Source organism: Paroedura picta, chromosome 10 (genome assembly GCF_049243985.1).
Source record: "Paroedura picta isolate Pp20150507F chromosome 10, Ppicta_v3.0, whole genome shotgun sequence".
NCBI lineage: Eukaryota > Metazoa > Chordata > Lepidosauria > Squamata > Gekkonidae > Paroedura > Paroedura picta.
The window spans coordinates 32,413,060-32,439,771 of NC_135378.1; the positions used below are offsets into that span (position 1 = coordinate 32,413,060).

A 26,712-nucleotide genomic window follows, 5' to 3' on the forward strand; every position below is an offset into this window, starting at 1 on the left:
CAGGAGAAAAAGAAACTATTGAAAACTGCTGTTGTTGCAACAGTATTTCATTGCTTCTAGGAAAAATCCAGAAGCACCAAGATTAGGTTTCACCACAGAAACCTGCTTTCTGCTTTCTAGACAGGCATGAAATAGCTTCCAGATTCTCCCCAGAAGTGATGTAATGCCATTGTACCAATGGCACCTCCCATGTTCTTGCCCCTACCAACTACCTGTCTTACGCAAGTCCTTGAGATCTTATATCACTTTGGAGGAAGACATTTTGGTACTGGTATATATATGCTTAGATTTTCAAATCATTCCCTCCCTCCATAGTTCTCTATGGTTTCCAGTTTGTTTACTAAACTTCTAGGTTTTTAGCCAAAACAACTTCAGAAGGATATTAGAATAAAAACTAATTATTCAATTCACAATTAAAACATTAATTTTTTTAAATTAATTCCAATAGAACTACAACTATTTAACCCTGAGTGGTCTTTTCCAAAATCTGTAAGTAAGCTTCCTGAAACCCCTAAAAAGCTGTTCTTGTGGGACAGAGAATCTCCAGGAGAGTCACCAAGGGCAGGGTAACTGGAGGTCTTTAACAAGAGCAGGGGAATGGACAAATCTAATAAAGGAGAAGCTGAAATCAAAATGTTGTGTTTAAATTAAGCCAGAAAGCTCAGGAAATTTGGTCTAATCACAATCAGCTATGTCAAAGGTTTCTTCTCTCTTCTTGTTCACTTAGCTTCAGAGTTGCTAGGTTAACATCTATTGGACCTCATAAAAATATAATACATACTTCCAGGCTCACATAATTGGGCATGTGATGATTCTCAGTCAAATAAAGAAAATTATATTCAATTATATTCTGTTCAATATCTGAAGAAACAAACATCTGAATATAATTTGAAGGTTGAGCAGATTGCAGTCCTCTGCTGCAGTAAAAGTCTGACTAACACAGATGCTACATTTTGAGGTCTGCTCTCCATACCTTTATGTTTTCTAGTTGTGAAACTTACTACCCAAAAGAATTTATGGCTTACAATTGTTTTCTAGTTGTGTCACATATCTGATCATACTTACCTCCCCTTCTGTGGACTGCAAGTGCAATTCTTTTCTACAGGTGGCTTTTATGTCCCCTACAGCTGCACTCACTTGTATTCCTCTGGGAGCTTCCATTATCAATGATCGAGTTGGTGATTCAAGCCTGAGAGTAAGGAGGGGGGGAGGAGGAGGAGGAGGAGGAAAGAAACATGAAAAAGATGACTTGCAGTATACGTGACCTGACATCATAGGTATAATCTCTTCCCCAGAACAGTAGACAAATAAAACTTCCTCTGACTTCAATGGCATTGGAAACTCATAACTCAGCTATGAAAAATTCACTTTCAGGAATAAAACTTGGCCTTACAATATTCGTATACCATTCAATATTCTTTCAGATCTTAGTTTAGACCTTTCCGGAACACATACAGGCTGTTTCCAAAATGTTTGATATGAGGGCAGAAACAGAACTTTCTTTGTTGATGTTTATCACCTCCTTTCAGCTGCTTGTTCTGGTAGGTTGTAGGGGTATTGCTGAAAACGAATGCATCCATCAGATTGTTGACTGGTCCAGGACTGTCAGGCTGAAGTGGGCTACTGGTGGGGGGATTTGGGAGTGTGATCAAGAGCTCCTTACATGTTGATATAACATAACAGCATGCTGCAGGTGATGCTCTGGCTTTGGGATAAAACTCTAAGGTAGAGTTTAACCCCAGAACCAGAGTGGGCACCACACCTCAAGCCCACGTCTCCTCCAAACTTGCAGACCTGGCATTTGTGGCTCTTCCCCAGACATCACCTACCATCATCGTATGTATTTTATCCCCCTATCTGAACATTTCAGGTGTGTGAGGGGGGGGGGGGAGCCAGCAAGTTGCCAGATGACATCTCTGCAAGTTTCAGGTGGGGGTGAGCAGGCGGGTATGAATGACCCAACACTGACTCCAAGAGCTGGGGAGGGGGGGGGGATACATGCGATGGCAGCAAGTGGCACCTGTGGTAAAGCCACAAATGCTGCTTTGCAAGTTTTGGGTTGGGGATTGGGGAAACTGCCCCTCTTTATTAAACCTCTAAAGTGGGAGTAAGTGGTACATCCAGCCCCAAAAGGGGCCTGGCATGCCGACTCTGCTTATAGTTACAACATATTTAGTGCCAGTACAACTCATCTGCCACCTGTGTGTCCAAGAAAGAAACTGCGGCATTTAAATGCCCCACATACAAGTTTCATTTCAGACTCAACACTAAAAATAACTTTCTTCAAGCTCCAGTGATGTTACCGGAAGGGACCTGGAGATATTCCCTCTTGCAAGTTCTTTGTTGACTTCCTCCTCCCATCCCCAAATTTGCCTCATTGAAGAGATGGTAGAGAGATAAGGGGGCCATTGTGACAGCATCCACTGATGATAGAAAGCATAAGAATTATGGTTGTGGATATGTTTGGTTGTGTGGGTTTCTTGGGTGGAGTGGGGACACCAGGGCACTTTCAGTCATCAGCATCAACCAGTGGCATTATGGCACTTTTTGGGAAAACCTGGCAATCATACCACTCTAGGAATTAACAGAAACTCTATGGTAAATGACATAATGTTGGGATGTTTTTACATTTCTTTTTCCAAGTGGCTAATGGATTAGCAGCAGAGATTAAGCCATAATGGGAAACTTAGTATCCCTAATTGAGGGAGAATCTTGTACTCAGTCCTTAGTCTGCCTTCAGACCCACATGTGGTCCTCTCAGCATACTTGACTGCAACAAGCAAGAGATTTCAAAATGGGCCTAAAATTCATGGATCTCAGCATACTCTGATCTGTGCTTAGAATTGTTTCAACTTACTTTAGAACATCCAATGATATTCTTCAAAAAAAATCATTTTAATTGGACAAAAGAGAATTTAAAGTGAAACCAGTAGGAGTTTACCGATTAAGGACTACGATGTTTTTAAATCTACACTACCCATAGTAAACATTCAACTAGAGAATTTCTTATTTTGGACAGACTTTGGGGGAAAGCCAGCACAGTTCAGTGGTTTCAGAGAGCCAGTTTGATGTAGTGGTTAGGAGTGCGGACTTCTAATCTGGCATGCTAGGTTCGATTCTGCGCTCCCCCACATGCAACCAGCTGGGTGACCTTGGGCTCGCCATGGCTCTGATAAAGCTGTTCTGACCGGGCAGTGATATCAGGGTTCTCTCAGCCTCACCCACCCCACAGGGTGTCTGTTGTGGGGAGAGGAATGGGAAGGCGATTGTAAGCCGCTTTGAGCCTCCTTCGGGTAGGAAAAAGCGGCATATAAGAACCAACTCTTCTTTTTCTTCTTACAGAGCTGGACTAGGTTCTGAGGGATCTTGGGACGATCGCTTGTCTCTCAGCCAAACCTATTTCAATGGGTAAAATTAAAAACAGAAAAATGGAGAATGTATTTTATCATTATTTCATTCAACGTACATAACTATAGCTATGTTCTTTCATTCTAAAGTCTAGTGTCCACTGGATGTTGTTTTCCTATCAGCCCACTGAGCAGTAGAAATCCCAGATTTGACGCTTTCTTTTTAAAAGCCCATTAGCTATCATTAGAAAACAAGGAGGACTGTGGCAGCAAAGGCAAAGGCTTTGGGTAGGAGGTGTTCAATGTAACTACCTCTGATATCTGCCACTCAACGGCTGAAGGAGCACTTTTGCATCTACTCTTCTAAATGAGTTTCCATTATTCTATCATAGCCTCCTTGATCTGTTCCCTCATATAGTACTTTTTCCAGCCTAAACTTCAACTGTGGATGTGGAATGGCATAGTATAGCCTGATCTCATCAAATCTCAGAAGGTAAGCAGTGTCAGTACTTGAATGGAATCAGGCAAACATGTTGATTGAGCAGATAAAGTCTGTCTGGAAATGTATCCATTCGTGAACCAGCACAAACAGCTTACAAGTTTGTGGAAAGTTCATGCCAGTTAACCGGTTGTGAACTTCAGTTCACAAAACACAAACTACCCAAAATTTGTCATGGACTTAAGTTTGTGAGACAGTTCATTCCCATCCCGAATAATACATAATACAGTGTGTCTACTATTTGATTGGGAAAGATTGTGTGAAACACACTCAGCATTTGTTGTTCAAGGGGATTTTTTATTGGAAAAAGGAAATGAAAACACCAGATAAGCCATTCAACTCTGCTATGATTGGTAAATCCCGTTTAGAAGGGAAAAGGTTAGATAGAAGCAAAGACAATTAATCTTTAAAAAAGAGCAACAATCAAACAGAACAGTCAGGTAACATATAGGAAATTAAGGGATGCAGTGGAAAATATAGTTAAAGTGGAGTTACCAGCAACTTATGTAATTTAGAAAGCAAAGCACTTGCATGGACAAGTTCTATCACACCAGCCACAGGTCAAACTACTCAAGATGCTTGGGAATCTATGACTGGATCTCCCAGCAACTTGCCATTCAGATTTCCTCCATAGTGCTTAGAGCAGTGGTTCTCAACCTTCCTTATGCCGTGACCCCTTAAATAGAGTTCCTCATGTTGTGGTGACCCCCAACCATAAAACTATGCAAGTGTTCTTGCACAGAAATTAAACCGAAACTGACCAATGGCATGAAGATCCATTATTCATGATTGTATATAAATTGTTTCCCTCTCCCTGGGGTTTCTCAGTTAAATTCTGCCACTTGTCCCACCCAACCGATCTCACTCTTTTCCACTGCTTCAGACAGACAAATGCTCTATCTTGATCTACCCCACAAGGCTGTTGTGTGGATGGTGCCCCCCCCCCGGCCAAGCTGCTTGCCCTGCTGCGACCCCTGTGAAAGGGTTGTTTGACCCCCAAAGGGGTCCTGACCCCCAGGTTGAGAACCACTGGCTTAGAGAAAGGTCTTAATTCCCAATATGACATTTTATGGATACAAAGCTCTCCCTGCACAGATATACAAGGATTAACCTTTTCTCTTCCAAAGTTATAGGATATCAGAGGAGGGCTTGGTTATTTGCATCAGAAAAAGGGAATAGGAGCACAACATGTCTCCCTCTCTTTTATTTATTTATTTAAAATATCTTTACACAATGGAGAGGCACACCACTGTATGAAAGTTTTTCTTGCATGCTGTATCATGCATGTGACATGCAAAAATTAGAAAAAGAGGTGGAGATAAAAATAGGTTTAGGTTAACAGGGAAGATAACCTGTTCAAGCAGAATATTGTCTATGGGGCTCAAGGCCATCACCAGTAAGTTGAAACTGTAAATGAAAATGATGGGCCCAGCCCAGCTAAAGTTAATCACATTTTAGTCCTGTTGATTTAGTAACAGAAATTTAGGAAGGTTGCTTTACTCTCTATTGAAATCAATGAAACCTGAAAGCACAACTTGGGCTAGATTGTACTTGGTTTATACACAACACAACATGAAATTTACTAGAGGACTACTTGTGCAGTAGGACTCACATAGTCTGTTAAAACAGAATAACTGATAAAACACAGTGACCTTTCAGAGTGGGGGAATTCACAACTGGGAACACCGGTTTCAGGCTCAAAAGACAGCAAATGGCTTCTGATTCAGAGAGATACATCTCATTGAGTGTTTACGCACTGGAGGTTTCATGCCGGGCTACAGGCTGGAGTTTTAGTCATGGCAGGTTGCCCCATCTCTTCCTGCACCCACATGGGGGAGCATTTGGCCTGGTGCACCACATCTGCCCCCAATTTGGGCTCCTGCATGGGAGCTGGGGCAGTGAAGTTCCCAGGGCATAAACGGTCATTGGGAATATAATATGTATTTTTTGAAATATTTATTCACAGTAAGAAACATCATTTCTATTCTGTCTTTTTCTGGTAAATGACCCATTGTTTGCTTAGTTAAAAGCATTTTACTATTACATGCCATGTATCATTTAGCCATATTAAACAACAAAAATACGAGGTAATTTAAATATGTGATCAGGGAAAATACCATTGCAATTTAATCCTAAGTGAGGAAAACTACAAAAGGTACTTGGAAGGAACTTTTGAATCACACTAGAGTTTGTATTAAGAAAATTAGAACATAAGAAGAGCCCGGCTGGCTCAGACTGGTGATCCATCTAGGCCAGCAACCTGTTTCTCACACACTGTCCAAACAGTTCCTTTGGAGGATCAACAGTAGGGTATGAAGGCCAAGGCTAATATTTCCTCTTAGTACTAATGTTCATAGGTTTACTGCCTCTGAAGGTGGATGGTTCTTTTAGTCACTATGGCTAGCAGCTGCTGATAAGCCTCTCCTCAATACACATGATTTCTTCTGCACTAGGGCTGTTTTGCATTGATTTATCTCAGTTCTTCCACAATTAATTCAAAGTCAAATGTAAACAAATTAAAAATAGTATGATATGCCCTATTCTTTTCCTCCAGTGCTACTTCTCCCACGTGGGATGCATTGTATAATTCCCCCTGTTATATGCCTGGTACAAACCGTAATAAAATTTCTATTCTACTTCTCCCACGTAAGATGATCAATATGTTTTCTCAGAAATAACACTCAACAATGGCCACAGGATTGGAAAAGGTCAGTTTACATTCCAATCCCAAAGAAGGGCAACGCCAAAGAAAGTTCAAACTACTGCACCGTTGCATTCATTTCTCATGCTAGCAAAGTTATGCTCAAAATCCTACAAGCTAGGCTCCAGCAATATGTGGACCGAGAACTTCCAGAAATACAGGCAAGATTTCGAAGAGGCAGAGAAACTAGAGATCAAATTGCCAACATACGCTGGATCATGGAGAAAGCTAGGGAGTACCAGAAGAACATTTATTTCTGCTTCATTGACTATGCTAAAGCCTTTGATTGTGTGGAGCACAAAAAATTGTGGCAAGTTCTTAAAGAGATGGGAATACCAGAGCATCTTATCTGTCTCTTGAGAAACCTATATGCAGGTCGAGAAGCAACAGTGAGAACCAAGCATGGAATCACTGATTGGTTCAAAATTGAGAAAGGAGTTCGGCAAGGCTGTATACTGTCGCCTTGCCTATTTAACTTGTATGCGGAGCACATCATGAGAAAGGCGGGATTAGAGGAGTCACAAATTGCGATCAAGATTGCAGGGAGAAATATCAACAACCTCAGATATGCAGATGATACCACTCTAATGGCAGAAAGTGAAGAGGAACTAAAGAGCCCGTTGATGCGGGTGAAGGAGGAGAGTGCAAAGGTTGGCTTGAAACAACATCAAGAAAACAAAGATCATGGCATCCAGCCCCCTAAGTTCCTGGCAAATAGATGGGAAAGAAATGGAGATAGTGACAGATTTTATTTTCCTGGGCTCCAAGATCACTGCAGATGGGGACTGCAACAAAGAAATTAAAAGATGCTTGCTCCTGGGGAGGAAAGCTATGGAAAATCTTAGCCAGTCCTGGATCTAGGTATCAGATTCTCATCTGGCACAATTACTACAATTACCTGTGTATAAAATTAATATGATGGCTCATATAATTTTGAGGGAAACTTATAGAGCTTGAAGTTTATGCTTAAATTTTGAACTCCTATGATCAAGTCTTTTAATGCACAGGCCTCTTTTCTGACTTTGGTATTTACCCTGCTAGGGTTTTTAGGAATCATAACTTCAATCCCCTAATTTCTAAAAAAAGAGGGGATGGGGAAGCAAGATCAGCAGATATTTTTGCAAAAGATGGCAATGGTTCCAAGATAGCTCACTCTAATAATCAACCTGTTAGTTCTAAGAAAACTCTCAGGAAGATATAGACAAAAAATGATTTGTAAATCTTTTAGACTTCTTCCTGGAGCAGAGGAGAAAGATATCCTTGTAAAGTTTCAAAAGTTAAAGACAGAACTTACATTTCAGCTGACGCACATGATCTTACTACATCTGTAGAATAGAACACAATAGATCTGAGCTCAGAATTGCAAGAAGTGGTTGAGATCATGGACTTGACTGATATCAGAGATCACTCACAAAATACAGAAATACTACAAAATGAAAGCATCAAATTAGTTGTTCCTGTGGCAACTGGGTTGAACATAATTACAATCACAGAGGAATTTGCCCTAATAATTCACAAGCAACCAAATGAAAGAAAGTCATGATCAGCTGGTTCCAATTTATCATCTGAAAGGGATGTTATTTTGTCTGAGTCTACTGTTCATGGATCCAATATTACTGTTATCAATCCAAATGCAAATAAGATTCCTTGTGAACAATGACACATCCCCCTATGTAACAGTATGATTAAATTACTGTCATGGAATACTCCTGTTCAAGGTTGGCACAGTAAACAAGGGGATGGGAACTAATAGAAATGTTGAAGGATTTCCACATCATTTGTTTACAAGAGGCTTGGGCTAAAAATCCAATTAAATTAGATGGTGTTGAAGCTTTTAATCTACAAGTTACTTTTAGCATGACGAATAGAGGACATCCAAAGAATGGCGTAACTTGGGTGAGAAAGGATTTAAATTTAAACATAATCCAAACTTTGATGATTTTATAAATGATAGTGCAATAACACTATTAGTTAAGATCTTAGCTGAAACATTTTTGGTAATTAATGTATATGTTACTTAAAAGCCTTAGTTCTTATGAAATTTTGGTTAGCTTTTGATAAATATGTTGAAAATATTGTTATCAGATATCCAACAACACAGATTATTCTCATGGGTGATATGAATGCAAGACTTGGTGCTAGAAATATCACTTTTCTGAAATCTAGGTTTGAAGAAGGCTTGTTCTTCTCTAAATTGCCCAACAGTGTACTATCTTTGGATAGGGTCATCAACATTGCTGGTACATATCTGTTGAATTTATCAGCAAAATTTAAATTGGAAGTTTTAAATATCCATGAAGGATGAATGTTATTTGATCAGATAGCTAACCTTATATCTCCACCAAAGAGCCAATATTTTAGACTATATTCTTGCCACAGGTGAATTACTTTCAAGAATGGCTGAATTCACCACGATGTAAATCATTTGTAATGAACACTGGTATAACAAGTGGTGCTCCTATATTGCTGATACAGCTAGGAAGCTGATAAATAATAAAGTATAAATAACATCAAAAGAGAAATTATCAATCATAGAATAGGGAAAAACTTAGGTGAGTTGCTAGTTAAATCACCAGGAGCATTTCAAACCTTATTTCAGAAACATATTGCAAATGTAAAAAAGGGTGGGAAAGATGGAACAGTATGATAGCGAATGTCAGAAGGCTAAATCAAAACTGAAGAACTATAGCAGAATGAAAACTTGCTGTACATACCATCATATCTCAGGTTATGTTTCTCAGAAATTAGTTTACAGGCTAATGCAGGCTTTCTCAACTAGGGTTTTGTGAAACCCTGGGATTTATTTCATGATCTTGGAAGGGTTTCCCAAATGGATGGAGTAAATTAATTTTAATATATTAAATTTGTTAAACATTTATTGGGTGATATGACCATATGGTCAGGTCAACCCACCTTCCATCCCAAAATGGCCAATGATGGGTCTGGAGGAGGTGGGAAGTGGAGGGGCCCCAGGTGGGCATGTACACAGCTATGTCTCCCAACCATATTCTGCATGATTGTGCCACTTCTGTGGTTTTTCAAAGTCTGAAGCCTGTTTAAGAGGTTTCTCAATGGTAAAAAAGTTGAGAAAGGCTGGGCTATTGCATGTGAAAAAACAAAAAGACACACAAGATTGATGTGGCTAAAACTGGATAACTGTGCCCAACTAAAACATCCTCAATTATTTTTGGGGGAACTCTTAATGGTTTAAACAGGGCATAGAGAAATCTTGAAAGAGGAAATGTCTCAAGAAATCTGGGTCAACTATTTTCTATGTGAGAGTGAGAGATATTGAGGCAAGTAATAATATCTTTGAGTTGGAACATATCTTAGGCTCAGTTATAGAAATAAGGAAGGAAGCTGAAACTAATGAGGTTCTTAGGCTGATTCATCACCTAGAACCTGGCAAGGCCTCTTAAGTCCCATCTACAAAAATAAGCATACTTGCTTAGATCACATGAATTACAGGAACATTCATTTGCTTTCTGTGTTGGGCAAATTGTAGGGATTGGAGTCTGAAAAAGTTCATTCTTACAAATAACTGCATCCACTTTTATGCTCTAATGACATGGAAAAGACATCTAAAACATATTGTGGGCCTATTCTGTCCTGACCACCCCATAGGTTCCCAGCTCCTGGAGATGCTTGTCTTTCTTTTTCTCTTTAGGGTACACATTATAAGCACTGTCCATTATACAGAATTGTCTGCTGAGAAGGTCATGACTCCCAGCTTCCTGGAGACTCTTTATAAGGCTCCCCCCCCCCAAGAAATGAATGATTTATACCAAACAAGTCTATTGAAAATGGCAACAGTTTCCACATCGTTAGTTAACTCTATACAAATAAGTCAACAGTGCCACCATGTGTCAAGTAGAAAAAACAAATAGGATGTTTTTTTTTTTAGCAGGGGGGGAGGCCACATGCAAGAGAGATAACAACTAAGGATGAACAAATTCTTCCACTTCTATCTCGACTGAGATTAATTCTGTTTGTTCCAGTGATATTCTGTTGAACTCTCTGAAACATCAAGAAGCAGAGCCTAAGGAGGAAAAAATAAAATATTTCTCCTTATTTCCCAGGTATCTACAAAGAAAGACACAGGGATCCTTTCCCCCTACCATGAATTCAACTTTTTGGGTATTCCAGGAAAGCTGCAACACAAAGACAAGAAGCAGCACCCTTTTCAGCAAACAAAAAACTTGTGAATGTTTTGTTGCTGGTGGCATATTTATCTGTATTAGAGTAGAACAGGTCCTCCTGCAACAAAGAAACAGCCTCAGTGCTAGATCTTTTGCACATCTAAAGCCAGTCAGTCAGTCAGTATGTTTATTCAGTCGATAGACCCATATAAATAATGCATCTATAGAAACTGCAATCAATTATAAAACTTAATCGATATGTGTTGAGAAAAAATACAAAAAATACAAAAATATTAAGATAATAAAACAATGTTAAAAACAATGTATTGTTGGAAACAAATAATATGTTATTGTAGGTAGGGGGGAAGGGTTATGACTTGTAAAGAAAAAGGGGGAAGAAACCTCAAGGAAGTTGACTGCAGGGACAAGGAATCAATACATCTTCTAGAACAGTCCATTAACCCAAGTGATAAGATGGCCTATCCATTACCTGTCCATTACTATGGTTCGGACATTCTTTTCGATCTAATTCGAGTAAAGATGTAAAGGAATTTTGCTACCATGTTAGAAATAAGTGGGCCTTTATCCCTTAGCAAAAATTTAACTAGAGTGTCACTATTATGGGATGATAAAGATGAATGTCTAGTGTAGTGGGATAGTAAAGGTAGGATTAGATATTTTCGGATGCTTTCATAAAAAGGTCAATATAGTAAGATATGTGAAATGGTCTCAGGTCGGGCATAATCACAGGGGCATACACTTAGCTCTAGCGGACGATTGAGAAACCTGCCCTCGAGGGAGGCTGAGGGGAATGAGTTAAAACATGTTCTTGAGAAGGCCCAACGGTATTCTAAAGCTTGAGTATCAGGTTTGTGGTGTGGGTATCAAAACATCAACATGCTTCCAACAGCCAACTGTTTTTGGTGACCTGTACATGAAGAATTTAGATTCTGTGCATGAAGAACAGTAAACTGAAACCGAATCAATAAAAATGGAGAAGTGAAGTGAATTTGTAGAGTTGATGCTCTGGCCTCTTTATTTAGTCTAGATAGATGGGGTAAAATGATCCATTCCAGAACAGGTAAGTCTTTTGGTGCTTTTAGACCCAATGACAGTTTTCAAGAAACAAGCCTATCCCCAGTAGCATGTGGTTAGAAAGTCATAACCCCTTCTAAACTAGCCTGTGATGGTCATAGTGATCCATTCAATAGCAACTGGGGCTTGATTACTATAATGTAATATGTGCTGTACCTGATTTTGTCCTTGAAGACAACATAACAGCTTCAGCTAGTGGAAAATGCGGGTACGTACCTGTTTGCATGAAAGGCCAAGTAAATATTTAATTAAAGTGTTTCTACCCTGTTTTTTATCTTGAAAGAGATCTGAAGCAGCATATCAGGGTATCCTTGTGCAGGGGCCTTGCTAATCTTATCTGTATCATTCCAGTTTTAGTATATAAGCTGCCACAATATACATAAACCAATGAACAACAATAAAAAATCTCACCCCTACAAATTCCTATCTTGGGCCAGCCAATTCTCTGGCTCATTCAAAGGCCTGGTCTGAGAGATGGGGACCCTTTTGCTTGCACCTCTGCCCAAGGCTGATGAACTGTACAAGAAGGGGAAAACAAACCCTCAGCCATATGCCATAGCAGAGGGGTTCTTTGTGACCACATTCCTTCTCTGTTCCAGCAATTAAACCGGCTACTGAAATCAACTGATCTTATTTTCCCAAACAGGTGCTGGAATTGTGTGACAACCTGGAAACGTTTCATGGATTTCAGTAAAGCGTTTGATAAGGTTCCACATGATATTCTTGTTGACAAGTTGGTAAAATGCAGTATGGATCCTAATTCTGTCAGGTAGATTGATAACTGGTTGACAGATCGTACCCAACGGGTACTTGCTAATGGCTCTTGGAGAAGAGTGACAAGTGGAGTTCCCCAAGGATCTGTCCTGGGGCCTGTGTTGTTCAACATATTTATAAATGATTTGGATGAGGGATTAGAGGGGATACATATTAAATTTGCAGATGATACTAAACTGGGAGGGGTAGCAAACACAACAGAAGACATAATCAGAATACAGGGTGATCTTGATATACTCGAGAAGTGGGCTAAACTGAATAAAATGAATCATAGAATCATAGAGTTGGAAGGGGCCACACAGGCCATCTAGTCCAACCCCCTGCTCAACACAGGATCAGCCCTAAGCATCCTAAAACATCCAAGAAAAGTGTGTATCCAACCTTTGCTTGAAGACTGCCAGTTCAATAGGGACAAGTGTAAAGTTCTGTATTTAGGTAGGAAAACCCAAACACACCAATATAGGATGGGGAGAATTGTCTTGGCGGTAGCATGTGCGAAAAGGATCTAGGAGTCTTAGTAGACCATACATTGAACATGAGTCAACAGTGTGACTCAGTGGCTAAAAAGGCAAATGGGATTTTGTTCTGTATCAAACGGAGTATCGTGTCCAGATCACGAGAGGTGATGGTACCGCTGTACTCTACTCTGGTTCGGCCTCACTTGGAGTACTGTGTTCCGTTTGGAGCACCCCAGTTGAAGAAGGTTTGTAGCCAAACTGGAGCATGTCCAGAGGAGGGCAACAAAGATGGTGAGGGGTTTGGAGACCGGGATGTATGAAGAAAGGTTGGGGGAGATCGGTCTGTTTAGCCTGGAGAGGAGACGACTGAGAGGGGATTTGATAATCCAAATATTTAAAAGTTTGCCATACAGAGGATAGAGTTGTTCTCTCTTGCCCCAGAGGGACGAACCAGAACCAAAGGGATTAAATTAATTCAAAAGAAATTCCATCTAAACATCAGGAAGATCTTTCTGACTGTTAGAGCGGTTTCTCAGTGGAACAGGCTTCCTCGGGAGATGGTGGGTTCTCCATCTTTGGAAATTTTTAAGCCGAGGATGGATAGTCATCTGATGGAGAGGCTGATTCTGTGAAGGCTTAAGGGGGTGGCAGGTTACAGTAGATGACTGATTGGGATGTGAGTGTCCTGCATAGTGCAGGGGGTTGGACTAGATGACCCATGAGGTCCCTTTCCAACTCTATTATTCTATGATTCATGGGTGGATCAGGGACAAATGAGAACCCTTTACTGAGTACTGTTAATTAAATTGGTTTAAATATAGTCTTTGATAAATTCAATTATTACCTGTCAGTTTTGGCAAAGAAAGATCTTATCACCCCTTGCAGATCCAGCTTGGAAAGCTTCTGTTGATGAGCAATTTAAACCTCTGGCCAGCAGAAGTAGGCTGTAAGAAATTTCTTGCAGGCACACACAGACTTGTGACCTTCAGCCACCCCATCTGATTGGGATAGCTGAATATTTCTTTCACATATAGTTCTGGTAAGGCCTATGAGGAGGAGCTGATCTCATGGCTTAAGTACCACTCCGCACTTAACACCCACTCAGGGTGGCTGTCCCGCCTCTGAGTGCCTCCTCCTCCAACCAGCTTGCCTGTCTGTCCAGCAGCCAGCTAATTGCCTTCCCCGCCACCCCTGACCACCCCCTCCTCCTCCCACTTCGCTCTGAGGCTTGGAGGCTGCAGATCCCTGCCGCATGAGAGCTGTCTCTGCTGGTGAGTTTTATAACAGCTGCCTGCAGCCTTTACAAATCCTGGGGGAAGGGGGAGGCCATCTGCAGGGTTCTTCCACCCCCCCCCCCGGGAGACAGGGGGAATGGCCTTTTATTTGGGGTCAACTATACTGGTAGTCAAAACAGATTCTCTAATCTATGTTTGACATATGATTTAAAAAAATAATTATAATGAGAAGGCATGTGGTTTTTGTTATTGCTAGCTAAACCAAACCAAATGCACATCTCTGGTTCAATGTTTCCCCCACTGAACTTCTGAACTCTTTCCATGGGATCTTGTGTTTCAAATGGATGATTCTTTTTGGTCAGCTTGCTTTAAGCTGATTTTCTCCACCACTTCATTCAGCAGACATATTCTATCCTCCCTAACTGCTCTCTAACTGCCTCTTTTCCAACTGTCACTAACATTTCAACCGCTCCTATTGGTCATACTTGTGGAACCTAATCTGTCCATCACATATGCTTTCTGATGTATCTGATTCATAAAAAAGCCTTGACAAGATCAATCTGTCTGTGTCTTGGTCTTGGCTAGAATATCTCATCAAGTAAACAGCATGAGCACAGTCTTATCTGGTTGTGGGGAACTATGATTTAAAAAAAATTGCTCTGGCAAATTTTATATTTTTTAGAATTCCCTAACTACCAAAGAACCTCCACCTTGATATGCTTTAATACTTTATCATCAGCTCTTTTGGAAAGGAGATACATACTCACAGCTGGCTCCTGTCAAGGAAATGGCTGAAACAATCAACGTGTTCTTGTATTGCCCTCTGTATAATATTTGTGTATGTATTTATGTTTCAATTTTCACTAAAACCCCAATAAAATATACAATATGGTCCCATTAAAATACCCATTAAAAACCCCTATAGTGGCAACAATTCCAAATCCCATAGTGCTAGCTATCCTCCGGTCTCCAGACATTCCATCCTGAGACATTCCGTCTCTCTATAACTCCAATCCTATTAAAATTTCAAGGCAGGCGTATAAATGTTATATTGTTGTAATGCAAGAACCTTTAAGGTGGTCAAATGTTTGTGTCTTAGTATGTTTAACAAGGAAGCAGCTGGTTTCTTTATTAATGTTTGTACTCAGCCCACTTGGCGATTTTATTGTATATTGACATGCTGCTGACTCTGTGTCTCAGTCCTGGATTACCTATCATTCTATCAAATAAAGATGAAAAATTGATTTGCTACAATTAAAGGTGACTAGAACATCTTTTGAATTGTTAAATAAGGGAGAAGATTCTACTGAGAGTTTAGAGGCTGAGAAGGAAAAGGTGGAAAGTGTTCCCTTGGCGAGAAATGAATCAAAGATTTGGTTTGTAATTTTTCCAATATTGTCTAACAGTCCAATGTAACGGAAATATTTCATTTTGGGTTTTCCTTGTGACAATAATATTAAAATCCTCTTATTTAGCTATAGAAATTTATCCAGGGACGTTATTTGTTTTATGAAAAGATGCTTAGGGACAGGGATACATTTTCATACATGGCATACCTTCCTTCATATTCAACCCATGTTCTTTTTTGTCTCTCCAAATTATGCCATATCCAAAGCATTTTTCACCTCTAGAATCAGAAAATAGCATCCCTACTAACAGTTTCTTCTCCATATATGTGGCCAACTCTATATCTTTATATTGTTTCCTACATGGTATGGCATTTTTCTTATTACTCATCCTAAAGATCTCCTGGACCTAGACATGTGAACACTGAACAGTCATTAAAATGAAAACTCTATTACTTTTGGCCTCACTAGTTCTCTTTGTGTTGGCAGGAGCCATGGCAAATAATATGAACTGGAGTGCCAAGACAGCAAAAGAGAAAAGCAACTGTGCTTCAAAGTTAAAAGGGCAGTTTGTTATCAAGGTGGGAGTGAAATACCAAGATGAAATAAAATCTTTAGAAGTGCCTTTGTTATGAAATTTAAGAAAAATGAGTTGTACAGAAAATGATGAGGCAATAATGAACAAAATAAAGGGGAAGGAGAGTACAATGAATATTGCTTGCAAAATTATCAGACCCTACCAGGAAGGTTATGAAAAAATAAACAAATCTGTCATATCTGAATAAAAGTTGTATCCTTTGTATTGCTTTAGGAGAGATCAGGTAGAGAGAGCCTTGAACCTATTCATGCATCAGAGTTTAATGGATGTGACTCAATATGTTCTGTAACTGGTCCAATGTGAAATTGATGCCCTCATCATCTTCCTATCTGCCAGTGTGTGGTCTAGTCCCAAGACCTCTGGCTGGCAAGTGTGAATCGGGCATGACAGATACCAGATGGATTTTTTCATCTTTCCTTATATCAACACAATCATAATGCTTTGCAGTGAAGCCAATTCATATATTAAGCAGCCAATCAGGTGATAGGCATGCCTCTGTAATTCCCTGTCACTTTCTACTTTTGCCCAGTAGGTGATATTTTGAAAAGTGGCTATGACACAAAATCACATTTACATATACTAACAGCACCCAGGGCAATCCCATACATCAGTACCCTGAAACACTGGTTCAAACTAGACATTTAGAGCTCAGAATAATGATGTAGTGCTGGATGCAAGCTGAATATCACTTAAGACAAATAGCTTCTCTCTGAAAGTAACCATGGTAATTCAAGCATCCATAGTGCAAAGAAGGATCTAAGAAAACAAATGGTCCTTAATGATGACTACAGGTAGGAGGCCCAGATACCTCATTCATGGTGGCTTGGCTGGAGACTGATGTGCTTTCTGCTGTGCTTCAGCACTATCATGGTGGATGGCGGGAGAGTGGTACCATACTTGTCAGCTTAGCATACAGGAGGTGATTCCAAGAGCCAATAAGTTTCCACTCTGTTTTCCTATATAATTTCTGGCTGTGGTATGGGTCCACAGTAGGGTTGGCAACTATGGGCTAGGAAATTCCTAGATATTTTGAGGGGTGGATCCAGAGGAAGGAGGTGTTTTGAGGGGAAGAGACCAAAGTGGGGAATAATGTCATAAGAGTCCATCCTCTAAAGGAACCATTTTTTTCTAGGAGAACTAATAATTGTCATCTGGAGATATCCAGACCCCACCTGGAGGTTGGCAATCTTATTCCATAGCCTGAGGTGTTTTCAAGATGGTGTACAATCACTTCCTCTTTCTTTTTCCACAATAGGTAGAGTTGAAAGAGCACTGAGAGAACTGTGACTAGCCCAGGGTCACCCAACTTGTGGCACCTAGAGGAGGAGTGGGGAATCAAACCTGTAGAAGCTGCCACTGTTAACCACCACACTGAAATGGCTCTAAGTGACTTATTTGAAAGTATGTTACAGTAATGAACATATTTGATAGTAAAAAGGAAAGACAGAGATAGGGTTTTAACTACATCTCTAGGTGAGAGAGGGTCAGACACAGTGTGGAACCTCTAAGAAGTTGGATATTGCCTTAAGAGTAGCAATCTGAAGAGAGAGAATGAATGACAACAGTAGAGAAGGCGCTGACCTCTCTGTGCTAATTGTCTTCTTGCTGACCCCTTCATGGTCTTCTTTTCTTCTTCTTTGACACCAGACACTGCCTGTTCCAACAAACAATCCAGCTGATTGTTTCGCAGTGCTGTTTTGTTCTAACAATGCTACCTAGAAGCTTCTACAGTCATTTAACATTCAGAAGCATCTATACTTACATACACACAACAAATGGATAATTAATGTTGCTGACTGCCCTGTGAATTGCCCTCCTTCCTTAAGTAGATTTATTAACATAAAAATGTCCTGTTTTCGTTTAGCTCCAAATCAAAGTTCAATATGTTTTTTTTTCTGATTCAGACTTTTAATGAAAAGGTATTATTCTGCCATATTAATGCTCTTTCTTATTCATTCAGTCATTTTGGAGAAAGTTGCCATGCAGTTCCTGCTTTGCAGAAAACATAGAACTACCATACAAAAGTTGTGTATCTTTGATGCAGATCAGAGATAAAAAGGGTTCCTGCTATCTTTGCTGGTCCCTTGCTCCCTGGTCAGTTTGCCATCTCATCTCATCAGGAGGTTTTGGCTGGGATGTCATCAGTATGCAGATGACACCCAGCTTTCCCTCTTGATGGATGGTCGCCCAGATTCTCCTCCAGAAGTCTTAGCCAGAGGTCTGGAAACAATGACGAGGTGGCTCAAACACAGTTATCTGCAACTCAACCCTTCAAAGATGGAGGTCCTGTGGCTGGGCAGAAAGGGTTCAAGCGAGAGAGCACAATTGCCCAACCTGGATGGAGTACACCTATCGGTGGCTCACTCCACCAGGAACCTGGGTGTAATCCTCAATGCCTCCCTCTCTATGGAGGCACAGGTCACAGGAGTAGCATGGCTGGCATTTTAATATCTGTGCTAAGCCAAAACTACTAGCACTCTACTTGGCACAGTAATCCACATGATGGTCACCTCTGGTCTTCTGCAATTCGCTTTATGCAGGCCTACCCTTAACTTTGATCCAGAAAATACAGCTGGCCCAAAAAGCCAGGGTCCTCACAGGAACACCGTGGAGGTCCCACATCCAGCCCCCTCTCTAACATCTACAATGGTTACCAGTTGAATTCCAGATCATACTTAAGGTCTTGGTAATCATCTTTAAGGCCATACACTGTTTGGGCCCAGTGTACCTCAGGGACCACCTATCCCCCCCCCAAAGAACTCCACATTTTGCCACTTTCAACTGGCTGGAGATCACTGGCCCCAAAGAAGCACTGATCTCAACCAGGGCCTGAGCTTTCTGCATCCTGGACACCACCTGGTGGAATGAGCTCCATGAAGAGATCAGGGTCATGCCCGAGCTATCAAAATTCCATTGGGCCTGCAAAAAGGGACCTTTTCTGCCAGCCATTTGATTGAGGTTGACTGAACCAACAACATCTACTGGGCCCCCAGAAACCACTCACCATGAACTGAATCCTGAACCGATCAACTAATGGGAACCTAATTAACAGGTTAACGTTGTCATCTTTAGTATCAGAACTGTTATGGAAACCACTGTTACTATTGTGTTCTACTTGATGTTATTGAATTACACTGTACATCCATCTTACATGTATCTTAAATCTTACTTCCAGTGCCCTGAGGCATAAGGGAGGGCAGTATATAGATCTAATAAATATGCCCAGTGCTGGCTTTTTCAGGTTTATGTTAGAGTCAATCAATGGTATAGTAGCCTTAAGAAGGAGGAGGAGGAGGAGGAGAAGAAGTTGGTTCATTGTACCCCATCTTTTACTACTGGAAGGAGTCTCAAAGCAGCTCACAATTGCCTCAGCTTCCTCTCTCCACAACGGACATCCTGTGAGGTTGGTGATGCTGGGAGAAATCTGAGAGAACTGTGACTGGCTCAAGGTCACCCAGCTGGTTGCCTGTGGAAGAGTGGGGGAATCAAATCCGGTTCTCCAGATTAGAGTCCCCCACTTTTAACACTACACCAAGCTGGCTCTCAAAGAAAGGAGAAAGCTATTAAATTTGAACTTCAAGTTCTCCCCAGAGGAGTAAAACAATAACAAAACAATTGCCTCCCCTTATAAAAAGGTGACTGAGGGAATCAATATATCCAGCATATATGATGCCACCACAGCATCCTTTATTGTGTATACAAATATAACCTCTGAATGTGTCATACCATATTACATGGGTGGCCAGTCTGTGGCTTTCCAGCGCATAATGCAGGCTCATGGGAATTGTAGTCTATGGACATCTAGAGAGCTACAATTTGGCCACCTCTGCCATATTATTATAATTTAAAGCCAATATTTTAGGTTGATAATCTGCTCTGGTCAACTCTCTCGGCTGTGTTCTTCATGACAAAAGCTGGCCATGGGAGTCTGATGACTAAATTATTAAGATGTAATAATTCATTTCCCTCATTCCAAGGCATGCTTATTTTTATCCAGCTTGTTGCTGCTAATGAAAGTCAGGTTCAATTAGAGTTTGTTGGGATGGGGACGAGATGTAATGGGGTTTATCAGCTTATTGTACAAAGTACGAGAGACAGAAAAAGCTTGCCAGCAGTCTTAGCTGTGTCGATCATGTCATATCAAACAGAACAAGAATGATCAACTAGCAGGAGAGTTTAAACCTGGCTTAGAAGGGGGGGGATCAACTTCTCAAAAGCTGGGAGGGATGAACAGCCTATAGGGATTTAATTTCAGGTAAGATGTTTAAATTTATTTATTTTACCATGAATTGGTTAGGTGCTAAATGAATACCTGAAACCAGTAGAGTCCTGAGGAATAAGGTAATGCATGTATATGATATATGAATTAAACTTCTTCAGTGACTTTATTTTTATTGTATCAGAAATAAAAGATGTATTGGAACCTTAAGAGTTTCACTGTGGATTAGATAAGATTTGCAATTTCCTCAAAGCAATATAAGTAAAATACATTAGATTTTTTTTTAAAGACAGAGTAGGCAAATGGGAATAATTAACCCTGTTTTTATATTTTAAATTTCATGTGTTTTACACATGGAATGGAGCCATTAGAAATTTGGGTGCAATTCTGGTTTAGGTTCAGCAGTATTTTTTTTTAACTTCCTAGTCCACTTCCAGTTAAGGTTCCTAATATTGCCTTAGTAAGCGTCAGAAGTTTGGCAGTGCCTGGGGAGGACGGAGTTTGAAGAACAGGTGACATCATTCCTAGGTGATACTCTAGGCTACCTCTCCTAATATGTATGTTCATTATCAGAGAGACTGCAGAAATTCCTAGAATGCCACTAAGTAGAAACCATTTTTTCTCATCAGTTGTTTCAAAGCAGGAAATTGCTGCTGAGAGGCATGCAATTTCTCACCTTGGGCAGGTAAATGGAATGCCTAGTTCTGATACTAAATGAACATTTTTCTCTACCGCACAAGCAGCCAGCAACCCTACAGTGGCTAGCCCCATTCTTACCCCTCCCCAGGAGTTTTTGGGAGCTGTCACCTGGAGAAAGAGAGTGTCACTGACACTGTGACATCATGACATTTGTCACAATCTCTGTGTTTTTAAAATCAGAGACTGGGTGAGTCTTAGAGCATTGTGGATAATTTGATATCTCTTCTGGGTACTTACTAGGAACTGACATCATGGCACCATCATTTCTCCCCTTTCCCCCCTCATTGCACCATCAAGCCCACATGGATGCAGCATGGGACAGTAGGTTGCCCTCCCTGAGCAGGCAACTGGTAAGCCTAACATTGCTACTCCCTGCCCCCCAAAAAGAGCAGGAAATAAGGAAGGAGAAATGGGAATGAATAGATAAAGATTCATAAAGACAGGGGTAAAGGAAGAAAAAAACATAGAAAAAAGGAGGGAAATGAGGAAATCAGAAAGAAAAAAGAGCAATTAAAATGGAGATGGCTAGAATGAAGAAGGGGACATTCCTCTCCAGTTATCTGGGAATTGGAGTATTTCCTTTCAATAGCCTCTAATCAGATATTACACCCCCATCATTATATCTGTGTCATCTGGGGCCCATTTTGCACATTAAAAGCACATTATCCAACATGTGTGGAATGGGCCCAGGAGTTGCCCTCTGTGACAAAGAGGGTTGCCAGTGCCTCCCTGGACACTGGAGGGGATGGGGGCAGACTTGCCAGATTTGGGAGTGGAGCCTGAGTAGGAAAGAGACCTCCATAGAATAAAATGCCACAGAGTCCACCCTCCAAAGCATCCATTTTCTCCAGGGAAACTGATCATGGTATTGTGGAGATGAGTAGTAATTCCAAGGGATCTTTAGGATCCACTTGGAGGCTAGCATGTCCAGTGACAAAAGAGTAATTGTCTGTTAATAATGCAGTGAAGGTTTTGTTTATTTGTACTGTTATGGTATGCTGGAGTTAACGAAAGTTCATCACAAAATGGCTATGCAAAATCAGTTCTCTATTTTCACACCAGTATTAGGACTAATAGTCCCAATCCTGCCTACCAATCCCCCTGCAGGTGATTCACTGGGAAATGTAGGTTTCCAAATGTGTCTTAAGTTTTCATCTTCAAGATAATCTCCTGTTCATTCACACCCAAAAAATCTTGTGGGACCCCAAGGTTTTCCTGGACTGAAATCAAATAGTTCTACTGCAGAGGAAAATGGCTACCCTCTGAAATGGGTTACCACTATATTTTTAAAGGGTGGGGTTGAATTCAAGTTCAAAGCAAAATAAAGATTTGAGGTTCAACATAATTCCTGTTTCACTGGAAAATCCTTTCTTTGGCCTTGGATTTGGTTTAGCTCCCTAGTTTATGACGATTTCATGGTCTTAAGGTGTTCAAAATTGGCTACAATACAATACCAAAGTAAATTAATAGGCCACTCAGAAAACTGTTTTTCCCCATCTGGCACTGTTAGGTTTTAAGTCTTACTGGGCATGTTTCCCTAACTTGAGAACAAAACTGATAAAAATATATATCTTTGTCTTGTGAAAGAACTGCAGTGGACACTCTTATCAGTGCCTTTAAAAAAAAAAGTTAAAAGGGGATGTAACATCATTCTATTGTCCAGTTCCTCAATCAGGAAGCAATGGGTCAAACTTCTGAGAAGGCAGATTTACAATAAGAATTAGGAAAGGTATCACAAATACAACAATGGACCAAGCAACTTCAGGAGGCCATAGCATGACCTCTTTAAGGGAAAAGATCAAATATAGAAGTGAGGAAGCTATTAATATTTTCCTGTTCTGATCCAAGCTGTCAAAGACTACAGGAGACTATGCAGCCAATTGTCTGCTGCTGTTACTTGGTGATCCGGGAGAACAGATGCTTGTCCTGGACCCTTTAGTTTGAGGGCTTCAGTAGCTGGGCCTGAAGGCAACTTTTTGTCCTCTGAACTTGAGCTCTTCATTGTTTAGCAATTCCAGCATCAAATCCGTAGTCTGTAGCTATGATTAGTGTCCCCCTTCCCCTTCTATACCATGTTTCAAGCTTCTTCCATGTCAAACTAATTTATTCATTTGGGATTTGTCAGCACAAGCAACATTTCCAAATAAGTTTAACCGTTAATGTAGTTTATTTACACAGGTCTGGATCCCAGGTATCCTTTCCTCCCATACAAGCAGCTTTCCTCAGTTGTGAGAGGCTCCACTGAAATAAGAGGCAGGATAGGTAATTTTATCATTTCTTTCCCTTCATTACAGCCAACCATGTTGCAGGGCTTCCAGTCCGTGTGGGTCCCCAAATCTTAGTGTCTCCTTTTGGGCTCTCAAAAGTCACTGGTGGGGGAATGAAAAGACAGGGAAGATCCACCTGAAATTGTACCTTCCGATGGTGCTATATAGGATTTAGCCCACAGAGATGATTAGACATTAGTCTTGCTTAGCTTCAGCATAGTGAGAAGACCCTGAGGCTGATAATCCCCTGGGATGGGTACTAATCTGTTAGATGTCCCTGGCCCCAGAGAAGTACGCCTGACCTTGACCCAGGCCAGGGTCTTTTCTGACCTTGACCCAGGCCAGGGTCTTTTCTGCCCTGGCCCCGACCTGGTGGAATAAGCTCCTGGGACAGCTGAGGGCCCTGATACAGCTGTCACAGTTTCACAGGACCTGTAAAATGGAGCTCTTCCACTAGGTCTTTGGTTGAGGCCGGGTTAAGATCAATGCCTCCCCTCCCCCAGGCTTTGCTATACTACTGGGTGAACTCCTTGACTGTGAGACATAGAAGGGTTTTTACCATCTTGGTATGTGGGGGATAGAGTTGGTTAGGGGACTGGGGTTTTTATGGGGACTGTTTTATGTAAACTGTCTTGAGTCCTTGGAGGAAGGCAACCTATAAATCTAATAAATCTAATAAATAATATCCTGGGACACTAATTCCAAGTTGATCCCATTCTTTAGGTGATAAATTCAAGTCTGAGGGCCACACCTCCACAAGTTGCTCTGTCAATATCTAAAAGCAGCTTTAGCCATACCTCTTTGTAGCTTGTGCAGAGATGGAACTGACTGAAAACAAAGATCCTTAATAGAGCACAATAAGTTTTTAAGGCTCACACACAGAGAAATATCAATTAGGAACCAGCAATGCCATTATATCAACGGCTGATAAAAGGCCTCATCTGCAAAGTTATCTGTATGTATATTTTTGAAGTTAAGCTGGACTCTCTCCTCTTCCATTTTATCATCACAATAAGAACCCTGAAAAATAGGTTAGGCTGAAACAGAGTGACTAGCCCAAGATTGCATAGTGATCTTCCGTGGCAGACTGAGGGATCAAATTTGGATTGCCCAGATCCTAGTTCAGTATTCTAGCCACTGTGTCATACTGGCTGTCAAGCCAGTTTCTTGCAGAAGCAAGCAATGTATCTAAATAACTTGAAAAAATTAGATTCATAAAGTCAAAAATGTTTCATGGAGGGGAAGAGCAAAAGATATGCATAGTGTCCAAGGAAAAGTTTAGAATATTTAACTTTTAATAGATATTTTTGGTTTGCATATCTTGAAGTGGCTTCCAATGCAAAGAAGATCTCATTTTTGGAGGATCAGGGAGTTCACTGTAATTCCAGGTCTTTCACTATAGCTGGAGATCTCCTGCTCTGGCAGCCATTCTCCCTGCTTCTGCACCACAGAGCAATAGGGGATGCAGGGATGGTATGCTGAAACTCAAAGAGCAGGCCTGGAACTCATGGCACCATAGTTCTCTAGGATTCACCCAGAGCTTTATTTTAAACCACTATTGCTTTGAGTGAATCCTAGAGCACTGCATCAACAAAACTTCAAGGTTATCATGAAAGGTATGTCTCAGCAAAGCTGTGATATTGCACACCATGTAGCCACACACCCAATCTCCTTCTGGGAGCCAGCTTGGGAAGGTAGTGAGTTGAAATCATTTCACATGCAAGGCCTGGTGAGGCTATATTCATCTTTTAGTCCTGCCTAGAACAGCTGGTTTTGGAACTCAGAGAAACAGACAGGTCCTCAGAGGCAAACACTTAGGCAGAGGGCTTGCAGGGGAGAGCCTCAGTGGTGGAAGGAAGAAGCAGCTCTCTGTTCAAATGCCCCAGACTATAATACTTGCTTCTCTCAGGTCCTACTCCATAAACAGCTCTGCTTGGGCAAGAATTCATGGAATAAAAGAGAATAGATATAGGTCTTAACCATGCTGAAAGAAAGTTCCTTCCTCCCCAAGGAAGGAAGCACCAAGCTCAACTGAGCATATTTCTAGTTCACCTTGTCTAGAAAAGCATCAGCATATCACAGTTTCTTAGTGACTTTTTGCAGTAGTGCTAAACCATACTAGTATGGTTTTCCAGTCACAGAAAAACACGGAATTGAATTTAAGTCTCCCTGCAGAGCAGTGGGACAGTATCTAACTCTGACCCACCTCACTTCAAGCAATGGATTCTGTCTCATGAATTTCAATAATGCAACTTTTTAAAGTTGTTCTATTTATGCTTGTAAAGTAATATTGAAAGAGTGTGCTTAAAACACCTACTTGAGGTCTTGCGAAGGCTCAGCTCTGACATGGGGGGTCTCCACAGAATGTTCAAATACTGCTCCTTCTGTGCCTACAATTAAAAAAAAACATAGCCATTATATGAAACATTTGGGTTTTTTAAAACACAAAGACCAAACTTATCGCTTTAATAATGCATGTTTTTGACGGAAATACTCATTTTACAAGACTTTGTCCGTTACTGTGATACAGTTACTGGTGACTGCATTTTTACCGAAACCAAAGGAACCAATGAACTGTGACCAATCTAAAGGGTCAAATGCATGATAATGCCTGACATGGGGAAACTCTTGCTTCCCTCCTCTCTCTCTCTCTCTCTCTCTCTCTCTCTCTCTCTCTCTCTCTCTCTCTCTCTCTCTCTCTCTCTCTCTCTTAATGGAAACAGAGCCTTTTCTCTGGCATGTACCTTCAGAAGGATAGCTCGAGCCAGAAAAAAGGGGAAGAATAGGCCACTAGCAATACACAGGAGGGGAGGAAGCTGGACACTCCTTCTCCCCCTTGCAGCACTTCCTCACAGTGCCAGAAGAATGATCACTGTTTAAGGTGAGTTCCCCATGTCTGGCAGTCTGTCTGCACACCCATGACCCAACACTTTCCATGAGTATTGTATATTTGAACTCTAAATTGCACTGCTGGATTGTAGCTAGTGAATGTAAATCCAGAGCAGCTGGCATAACCTTAAAAGTCTGTACAGGTTAATAACATTAGGCCTGCAGTACTTGAAACACCCCTCCATTCAGAGTCCAGTAAATAGACAGACAGAACACCACTAAACCTTCCATTTGCTCTGTGAAGAGACGTATGTTCTCTTGTCATTGTACACATCTCTTAGAAATCACCCTGAAAATCTTAGCGCCTTCCCATTGAACACCCTGTTTGTGTAGAATGTGGAAAGGCAACCTTGACTTGGCCTGAATCCAAGCAGTTATAAAATTATGAACAATTTTTGACAAAACAATGGACCATCATATATGGGTGTGTCCATTGTGGTCATTTT

At 40.9% G+C, this 26,712-nt stretch overlaps 1 protein-coding gene, 1 long non-coding RNA gene and 1 pseudogene across 9 annotated transcripts in view; 1 reads left to right on the plus strand and 2 right to left on the minus strand.

Annotated features, from left to right (window-relative positions):
- The window catches only part of SGCZ (sarcoglycan zeta), a 629,523-nt gene that overhangs the window by 13,691 nt on the left and 589,120 nt on the right, over nt 1–26,712 (minus strand). For all 8 annotated transcript variants that reach the window (XM_077302072.1, XM_077302077.1, XM_077302076.1 and 5 more), the window contains 2 exons: nt 25,695–25,767; nt 1,066–1,189 (listed from right to left, as the gene is read on the minus strand). In XM_077302072.1, coding sequence (XP_077158187.1) covers nt 1,066–1,189; nt 25,695–25,767 — 197 coding nt within the window. The remainder of the gene's footprint in view (nt 1–1,065; nt 1,190–25,694; nt 25,768–26,712) is intronic.
- LOC143820088 (U6 spliceosomal RNA) lies at nt 12,061–12,158 on the minus strand (annotated as a pseudogene).
- On the plus strand, nt 14,186–16,331 carry LOC143819916 (uncharacterized). Its single transcript, XR_013225158.1, has 3 exons — nt 14,186–14,284; nt 15,542–15,624; nt 16,084–16,331. It is a non-coding gene; the product is annotated as an uncharacterized LOC143819916 (long non-coding RNA).